The following is a 10582-nucleotide window of genomic DNA, read 5'->3' on the forward strand; positions in this document are numbered from 1 at the left end:
TACAAAATACTAGTTGAATAAAACACAGCCAAGGCTAGTTACTTTATACAGACCAAAGATCACCTTTATGTTATTTGATATGGAAACATGAGTGCACATGAGCCGCATTGTTGTAACTTCTGTATTGTTAGCGAGACATGGGTGAAAGGTCAATGTGATAAAAAATAATAAATATATATAAATGTATAATGTTATGAGATTTAAGCAATTTTGTCTAAGCATTTATGTTTTTGTGTTATAATTTGTGTTCATTCTAGAATAAAAGAGGCATAATTTATATTTTATAGTGGTTGGGAGATCAGTCAAATTTACTGAACCCGTATAGAGATTAATTACTGAAAATAACAGATAAAATATAAAGTTTTTTCTTAAGAAATGTTTGATAACCATCCGGATATTATAAAGATTTTGCATGTGAAATTTTTAAATTTTCTGATGCATAAAAGTATTTTTAACCTTAAAATGAAAATCACTTTGCATGATAGATAGGCAAAATATGAAAAGATGAAAAAGGCATGAGAGAAACATTGCTTTATAAATCTTAAGACTTGATAAAAAAAATTAGATATTTTGTGTATGAAAGCATTGTAATGTTTACTGATAAACTGCCAAATTTCATTAACTTTTGCTTACTAATTTAAAAGTTATAGCATGAAAACTATAAAAAGTACAAAATGGTTACGAGGTCTGTCCCGGGGACTGAGCCCGAGTTGAAAGATTTAAACAGGAGATTGACTGAGGTGTTCAAGATTATTAAAGGAATTAGTAATACTGATGCATGAATGATTTCATATTTAATGATGTAAATAGTAGGACAAGGGGACACAAATATAAATTTTGGCAAAGTAGAAGTAATTTTCTGTTTAAACAATTTTAATTTTCTAATGGGTTGGACTTTAGAATGAGATGCCTTCAGATATGGTGTATGCAGTAAGTTCAAGGGTGTTTAAGGAAAAGCTAGATAAATATTTAAATAATCTGGGCTGAATTTAAGTATTTTTGAAGTGGATGGGACAACTGTGATGGATCAACAGATCTAGTTATTGTTAAATGCTATGTTAAAAGCAGCGAGTGCAGTGTTTGAGCCACAGCTTGCTTTTTCACAAAAAATTGGATTATGAAATACATAGGCAATTCCTGAATAATTCACACTGTCACATTTAATTATTTAAGATGACAAAGTATTTTTAATAATTTCCAGTGATATTTTTCCTCAATGTTTTATACATCAAGGTAGTTGGAAAATACAGGTAGTTCTGAAAACCAATCAGTTATCCTTAGTGATATGTAATTTCATTGTAAGAAAGTAACTGTTTTCTCTAGCTGCCATACATGTAAAGACTTATGAATAAGACTAGATTGGTTCACAATAGTACCGTTACACGTTGGAAAAGACATACCCATGCATTTCAAACTTTTTGTTTAACTATATATCTTGAGTTTATTTTATATTAAGTAACTTGCATTTTTTTATATTCTTCAACAGAAGAAAATGTTTCTTAACTGCAAATGTATTAGTAAAACCTTTTTAACGGTTTTTTTTAAATTTCTAATGTAAAATATGATCTTTAACGATGCATATAAAATACAATTCATAGTGGAATTCCTCATCTACTTAACAATAAAGTACATGTAAAACTTGTAAAATGTTCTTTAAAAAACTTCCAAAATATTTGTTACTATATGTACCTCTATATAATAATTAGTACCTTCATATTTTCCTTAGCATCAGAAGTGCCTTCTCTCACCTCCTGTTTTGTACTTTAAGATCAAATAGTTTTAAAATTTTCAGACATGATACATTTTCTGTGGATCCAATGGAAAGTAAGTTAAATATTGTGCTTAGATTGAATATTTTGAACTAGACCATTATTACCATTTTTATCTACTTCATGACATGATCTCAAAAAAATAACTTACAGGTCTTGATTTTGCCTCTTCCATTAACAAATGCTCATATATATGAAGCATATGTTTTTCTAAGCCATTGTTACTTTTATCGTAGAACATATCATATAATTGTCCATTTCATAAACTTGCAAAAATCAGGAAGTCCAGGACTTTCAGGTCATCTGTCGTGGAAGTTCCATTCAAAAACTTGGAGTTGTTAAAACACATATTGTATGGGTAATGTTGTTGTAACCTTAAAACTTTGTCACACTGAAAGTTCAAATCCATTGCATTTGGACTAGACATCTATTTACTCTTTGGCTTACCTGTTTGTATGCAGTGTTGTTAGGGACACATGTAAGAAGTGTTATGAATGGTGCCAATGTATTTTGAATATGTCTAGGAGTTATCAAAATAATTGGATGTTCATATGAGGTCAAGTTTCAAGCTTGTGTCAGAATTTTATCTTAAAAACACTGAAAAATGTTACGGTTTGTAGCAATAAAATAGGGTCGGTTAGAAACTGGTAATAAATATTTTTTTTGGCCTTTGGGTATATGGTATCAAATCCTTGATATCCTGGGGACTTTCACATGTTCAGTTTTTGGTGTACAAAGGAAAATTCTGGGGGTATTCTGGGATGTCCATTAATGAAAATGTTCTATTATGCTTCTGAAGATTTTTTTATTGGCAAGTTTAAGTTATTCTCAACATATTTTTCTCATAATTTTATCATATTTCTGCTTTTCACTTCCCAGTATCATGAATGTGATAGTCTATGTAAGAGATGATTGTGTTGATTCTGTTCTTTGTATTATATTTATAGACCCATTGTGATCACAGTTAGATCTGATTGTTGGTGTAGTACTCAAGTTATTTTTTCTTTCTCTAGCTTGGTATTGAACTTTAGATCTCCTACATGCAACAGGTTCTCTACCAATTGAGTTAAAATCATTAACCTGCTAGCACATGCTAGAAAGGCACTTTTTATTTATACAAATTACCATATACTTTCTCATAAACAAGACCTATCTTTGAACCTTATCTTATGTTCATGGGATGACCATCTTTGGGCTAGGAATCAAACCTGGGATCTCACTGCTGTGCCAGCTAAGCTGAAGAAATAATTCACTAACTATTGATAATAAGGCATTTCTTAATAATTCATACTATCATACTGACGTTTGGTTCTTCAGGCATTTGGAGGATTTACTGACATTCCATTATGTAAAACACTTCTGAAATTACAGCATAGATATGAAATGAGTTGAACTGTTTTTCATGATAGGAAATTTGGTAGTGTATGTGATAGGTACTGTTGTGACAACTATAGTTTAGCAGATGTGTGAAATGAAGGTTACTGGATTTGAACTAGATAACAGTATTGTTGTAATTGAATACAGTTGTTTAAACATTTGTTTAACAACAGATAAACAAATGTTTAAACAATTCTATTCAATTATGTACCTGCTGCCCAGTGTCAGCTAACAATACGAAGAACTAAATTGTGATGAAATGGTACAAGTTCTTCAAATACCTATAGAGTGATAGGTTTCTTTTTTGTGAGTGTAAAACACTTAAATACACCATTTTGAGTATTGTTGTATATGAATGAAGCATAGTAGTATTTGCGATATGTTGGAGAAAAAGACTAGCTTGTTTTTAGTAAAGTTCAAATGTTCATAGATGCCACTTCTACATTGACTCTGTTAGTAAGAGATTTAGTATTACTCCTTAAAGATATCTTGAGTAAATCTCCTGTTATCTAAGAGACCTATCCCATATAGCTCTAAAGTTAATTCATTTTCACCTGGATATATCAAAGGGCCTCTACTGTACACCAGAATGTCAGTAAAGTTTAGCACTCAACACCTGGTTGGATTGTCAAGGTGGTGCTAGATCCATGGTGAAAGTGTTGAGGACTGGTGAGTGGTGATCTTTGAGCTACACCAAGGTTGATGATTATCCAATCTGATTGCCAGCTTCTATGCTTTTGGTAGTTAGTGTGGCTACAACCCACCTTACATATGTTACATTGTTGCTTAGTTTGAGTACTTTGTCAGTAAGAATGAGCAGTTGGATTTTGTCGTAGGCATCTTCCAGATCTAAACCTAAAATGCCAAAATGTTCTAACCAGTTTCAAAGCCTTCCCATGTATCAACTGCAAATTCAGTATTACAGATTCAGGTTTCTATTTCACTGCAATGTCGAACTGATGATAGTTGTGGTTCAATCTAATAGGCTAGCTTTTTAGCTATAGTTGTCTTTAGAATATCTGAAATGGAACAGTTAAACCCTGCCTGTTTGTTAGTGAAAATTGTTTGGGTTAGGATTAGATAAAGGCATAAGTTCATATTTTAGGGATGTTACTTGTTGCCCACCTGCATTGGTACTGCAACTCTAACTTTAGCAGATTGTCTTCTGTAAGGTTCTTGAATTGGAGATTCTTATACCATCTGGAGCCTTGGATCTTTTGATGTATTTATGGCTCTGTGTATTTTGTCCAAGCTAAAGATAGCTTCCATATAAGCATGTAATTGTAGCTCAGGTAGGAATTTCTGTAGGTTGAGCCTGTCCTGCATATCACCAGGTTATATTGGTTAATATATCTGATCATTAAGCCCTTAAATTGGTTTTTATCTGTGCAGAGTGGGGTACCATAATCTTAATGATAAACAACACTATGTTTTGGGTTCCAGATTCGTGAGCCATATGCTTGTGGAAGTGCTAGAATGAAATCCTTGTGAAATTGGCCTTGCTGCATAATTCATTTTATGGTTGCTTTTAGAAAGTACATGATCTACAATCTTTGCCTTCTCTGCACAGGCTGGGTCATACTTTATTTGCATGAACTCAGTATGGACTTGATTAAATGCTTTCTAGGCTGTATCAAAATCAATCTTCTACTAGTATTGAGTGTTCCTTTTCTAGAAATTGTTGATTTAGTTTTGGTCACTGGTGGAGAGATATTGAGGACACAAGTGTTGTCAAAAAGCTTGATACCTTTGTATGGGTTTTTAGTTTGTTTTGTGCCACCTTGTCTTTCAGTCTTCAAATGCACCTCACACAAGGTGATTAATACAGACACTACATCATCTATGCCAAGTGGTTATGACACTTAAGGTACAGTTTACAAAAGCAAGGTCTATACAGTAGTTTTTGTCACTTTGGCCCTCAGCAATTTGTTTTAGTTTTCATGAGTTTAGAGGTAAAATATTGGTAGCTATGCTGTCTGAAGAAGAATGTAAACCTTTCTTATAGTATTTTCATCTGAATACCAAGTAGGCATTAGAGTATTCTTCTACTAGATACCCAGGAGTGTTTTCAGACAGGAACCTCCAATTTTCAGCATGATGTGCTATGTTAACTTTTATTTACACATTGGGAATTCAGATTTGTATGGTTAATTGTGAGTGATTTATCTGGATGGTTTATAGCTTGCATTGGTGATTGTTCCACTAAGCATAGGTTCATAGTGGATGCTGCTGTTATGTCGAACTGCAATGACCATTACAATGTCTGATTCAGCATGTGGTATGAAGTTAAAACCTAGGGGCATGAACTCCTAATGGCCTGAGAGTTTAGTCTGATGCACTTTTTACACATCCATCATTTACCAGCTCTGTGTTTAAGGTTCTCCTTTTGCTAGACAGTTGAGATATCCCACTGAATGTGCAATGTCCACTGCTCTCACAAGCTCCAACAAGGTGATTTTTAACTTTAGTACTATTGTACTCAGTGAAACCTGTAAAAGTGCCCTAGCTAAGGGCATAAATGTTCGCTTACCATTCTCTGATTACCTGTTCCCCTTTGAGAGCACTTATAAAACTTTGAAATTTCAATTTATATTCAACAGGAATTGCTTCCACAACTTAAAGAGCTTTGTAAAAACCTGGTTAAAAATTGTTGCTTTGTCTTCATTTTACAATTACAACTCCCATAAATCCAGTTCCACCATCCCTCATGAAGAATATACTGCCTTAAAGGAATTAGCCAATAACAAAAATATTGTTGTTGTCTGATCTGATAAAGGTACAGGTGTGGTTATCCTTAGTAAGCCAAATTATATTAACAAAATGCAATGTATTCTCAATGACAACACAAAATTCAAAACTCATAATGTTAATTGATTAAAGCTCACCATAAAACATGAAGAGAAAATACAATGAGTCTTAAGAAATTTCAAACAAAGCAACTACATTTCTGAAAATGTTCTGGAAGACATTTACCCATCAGGCTCCCACCCAGGTCTCTTGTATGAGTTACCTAAAGTTCACAACAATAACATCCTCTTAAGGCCTATTTTATCTAGCACTGGTTCCCATACTTATAAATTGGCTAAATTCCTTGTTCCTATTCTAAATTCACTTACTTTCAATGAGTTTACAGTTAAAGATTCCTTTTCCTTTGCACAAGGAATTTCCAAAATTACTAGTGCTGATCAATATATACCTTCTAGTTTCAACATTCCACTTGAAGAAACAATACAGATATTCTTAAAGAAATTTTTCCCAAATAAAATGAAATATACTTAAGCTTAAACTGCCAACAGTTCTAAAAATTACTAAAACTTGCCCTCAAGGATAATCGCTTTGTCTTCAATGGTCAGCTATATGACCAAATAGATGGCATGGCAATGGGGCCACTGTTGCTAACATATTCTTTAGTCATAATGACAATTCTTGGTTAGACACCTGTTCTGCTGAATACAAACTGGTTTTATGTAGAAGGTGTGTTGATGATACATTTTTACTCTTTCGGAGCTCTAATTACATCACAAAATTCTTCGATTATTTAAATTAGAAACACCCTAACATTAATTTTACTTGTGAAACTGAAAAAAATGGTAAGTTGTTTTATGTAGAAGGTGTGTTGATGATACATTTTTACTCTTTCGGAGCTCTAATTACATCACAAAATTCTTTGATTATTTAAATTAGAAACACCCTAACATTAATTTTACTTGTGAAACTGAAAAAAATGGTAAGTTGCCTTTTCTTGATATCCAAATCAGCAGATTAGATAACCAGTTTACAACATATGCAGGTTTACATACTTGTTTTGGCAGTTTTATACCAGACTCCTTTAAACGTAACAGAGCATATAACATCTGTTCTGACTACTTCTCTCTTCGTACCAAAATCACCACCTTACAGAATATTCTAATAAACAAAGGCTATCCCTTGCGTTTTATTCAAGCACTAACATAAAAGTTCCTTTTTAACACATTTGAACCCCCAAGAAACCATATACTGTAGATAAATACCCATTAATTACTGATCATTCCTTTTTTAGGTACACAAAGTTTCATACTGAAGTCACAAATTTTAAGAATGATTAAAACTTTTTTTCCACAAGTAGTAATCAAAAATGCAAAAGCACCCATAAAAACTGCAAAATGCAAAACTTAAAATTTATACATATCTCCCCATGGACCTAACAAACCTTCATGCCAAATTTAGTAAAGATTCATCAACAGGGGTGAAGTAGTGATAAAAAACACCTATAAAAACTGCAAAATCTATAACTGAAAATTTATATGTATCTCCCCACGGACCCAATGAACCTCCATACCAAATTTGGTGAAGATCCACATACAGGGGGGCAAAGTAGTGGTAAAAATGCCCATAAAAACGGCAAAACTGAAAATTTTTATGTACCACCACATGGACTTAATGAACCTCCATACCAATTTTGGTGAAGATCCATATACACCCTGCGATGTACTTACATGGACATACAACAGACAGTGCTATTATATTTATGTAGATTAATATTATCATTTGTAGTGATTTGGGTTGAATAACAAAATATTAACTATATTTAGTAAGATTGGTAAATAAAAATAGTAGGGTTAAAGTTTTAAATAAAAGCTTAATGTATAATCTGTACTACAACATCAGATTAGGGTTAGGACGTGTAACTGCACGTTCAGGCTTAGCTGTCATTCATTTGTGAGTTCAAGAGAAAGCTTGATAAGTATATGAATGATAAGGGCTGGCTTTAAGATTTATCTTTTTTATAATAGTTTTATTTTAGTTTAGAGAATGGGACAGCCAAGATGGACCAGTAGGTCCCTAGTTGTCCCAAAACATTGTTATTATGCCTTAACTGAGGGTATTTACTGCTAAATGTTTGAAATTTGTAATTGAAGAAGTCTTTAAATAATGTTTGTTTGTTTTTTATATTCATATATTTAGGTGCAACATGCTGCTTAATGAGTAATGGTGATGAATATGGATGTTGTCCATTGCCTAATGCTGTCTGTTGTGATGACCACAAGCACTGCTGTCCTGAGAGCTATAGATGTGACATAACCTTTGGTCAATGTGTGAAGAACTATTTTAACAGTTCAAAACCAATAATCCTGAAAGAAAATTCTGTTATTTGTCCTGGAGGTGAATATCAGTGTCCTGATTACTATACCTGCTGTCTTTTATATGGTGATGTCTATGGATGTTGTTCTATTCCAAATGCTGTGTGCTGTTCAGATCACCAACACTGTTGTCCGCAAGGGACTGTATGTGATGTTCAGCATGGCAAGTGTATTCAAAAGCTTCACTTGGTGGAAATGCAAACAAAAACTAACTTTATGAATGTGAAACAAGGAAGTAAATTCAAATTTATTAAGATGTGGGAAATATCCAATAAAACCAAATTATTAAATAATAAAGAAGCAAAAGGCAGTATCAGTAAAATCCTTTGTCCTGATGGACAATATGAATGTCCAGATGAATACACTTGTTGCAAATTGCCAAATGGGCAGTGGGGTTGTTGCCCTTTGCCTGATGCAGTCTGTTGTGCCAATCACATTAACTGCTGTCCCAAAGGTTCAGTATGCAACCCAGAAACTGGTGGTTGCAACTTTGTTAGCAACATAACAATCCCATGGGTGAAAAAAATTCCAGCCTTACGAGTTGACACTCGTCAATTTCTCAACAATGTGCCTTGTCCAGGAGGGAAACAATTCTGTCCCAATCATAACACCTGTTGTCTAGTTGGTTATAAAAAATGGGGTTGTTGTCCATTACGTAATGCCGTGTGTTGTGAAGATAAGATTCATTGTTGTCCAGAAGGCACTGTTTGTGAAACTCAGAGAGGAATATGCTTGCCTAAACAAGAAAATACAGTACCTGAGCAGGCATTAGTACCATTACTTCTACCTGAACATATGGTAGATTGTCCAGATCCAAGATATCATTGTCCCTCTGGTAGCACTTGTTGTAAATTAACCAGTGGTGTGTGGGGATGTTGTCCATTTCAAGATGCAGTTTGTTGTGCAGATGCTATCCATTGCTGTCCTGCTGGGATGAAGTGCTCAGAATTTGGCTGTACTGATGGAATTTCAACATTTCCATGGTCCACAAAAAACATAGCACAAAAACATGACTGATGTATTGACATAAGCAACATTGTTTTTTACTACAGTACTATATAATCTTTTGTTTTCCTATGATGAAAGGTAAATTACCTAGCATAACAGAATGTTGGCATTTAAATTGATGAATTAATGTGGATGTACTATATTATTTGCCACTTATAGAATTTAAGCTTCAGTTGTTTTGTTATTGCAGTTGATATAATTATAATCTTCACAGGAAAATTATAATGTTTGAGCTTAACATTTTTGAATTATTATCAACAGTACTTCCATCTGTGTGTGTGTGTGTGTGTATGTATATCTTGTGAATTTCTCTTTGTCAGCTTTAAGTAAAAATAACTAATATATCTGTGTAGTCTTTTATAAAAGAATAGAGTAAAAAGAACCATGTCTAAGAACCAGTACAAGTAAGCCTTAAAGTGCTTAATTTCTATAGAAATTGTGGTAGAGGCATTTTAAAATTTTAACTCATTAGCCAAATTAAATAAAGAAAAAACTCAACAGAAATGTATGATGTGTTTCTGAAATGATTGTTACTTTGAAAAATGAGTGTACATTTGTCATGTTTTGCTACATTTTTTTTTTTTACTTTTTTTATATTTTGATAAATTTTATATTCATGCTTGTATTCTTTGTAACTGATATACAATTTCAAAATAAATCATATTTCTAGTATTTATTTGCCTGTTTACAATTGATAAAAACAAATCCAAGTTATTTTTTTCATTTTGGTAGTTTTAGCTGTATGTCTTCTGTGCAAAATGCATTTCAATATCATTGAAGAGTTTAAGTGCATATAAGAAGTAAGTTTTCTAGACTTCATGATGGTCTTCTAACAACTGTGCATAATTATACAATATTAATATACAGTTGTCATTTATATCTATTAAATTAATGGACATTCAGATAAAGAAATACCACATATCTTCTTATCGATGAATTACCCCATTAAGTTTACAACAATCATCTTAATGTACAAGAGTGCATAAATGAAAAATTGAAACTTTTTCTTATTACTTTTTTAAATAACCTTGTAATCTGATATGGAAAATTTTTAAATACTCAAGGTGAACATCTTCCTTATAGAAAGAAAAGGGTAGCTACAAGTAAAAAAACAGGTTGGCTCACAAAGAGTTTAAGAAATAAAATAAAAAACCATCATAAGATTAAGAAATTTAAATTGACTGGTATGACAGGAGACTTAGAAGGTTGTAGAAGATCAAGAAAGCTGGTGAAAAAGGAAATTAGGACATCAAAAAGGATGTATGAGAAAAGGTTGGCTGAAACTGTAAAAATTAACAGTAAGGGTTT

The 10582-nt window shown here is 32.7% G+C and overlaps 1 protein-coding gene across 8 annotated transcripts in view; it reads left to right on the top strand.

Annotated features, from left to right (window-relative positions):
• LOC106464268 (granulins-like) overlaps nt 1-9751 on the top strand; it is a 20206-nt gene extending 10455 nt beyond the window's left edge. For all 8 annotated transcript variants that reach the window (XM_013924396.2, XM_022391980.1, XM_013924394.2 and 5 more), the window contains one exon: nt 8091-9751. In XM_013924396.2, the coding sequence (XP_013779850.1) occupies nt 8091-9283 (1193 nt within the window). In that variant the 3' untranslated portion in view covers nt 9284-9751. The remainder of the gene's footprint in view (nt 1-8090) is intronic.
• Nucleotides 9752-10582: the final 831 nt, after the last annotated feature.

This window comes from Limulus polyphemus, unplaced genomic scaffold, assembly GCF_000517525.1.
Source record: "Limulus polyphemus unplaced genomic scaffold, Limulus_polyphemus-2.1.2 Scaffold1603, whole genome shotgun sequence".
In the NCBI taxonomy this organism is placed as follows: domain Eukaryota; kingdom Metazoa; phylum Arthropoda; class Merostomata; order Xiphosura; family Limulidae; genus Limulus; species Limulus polyphemus.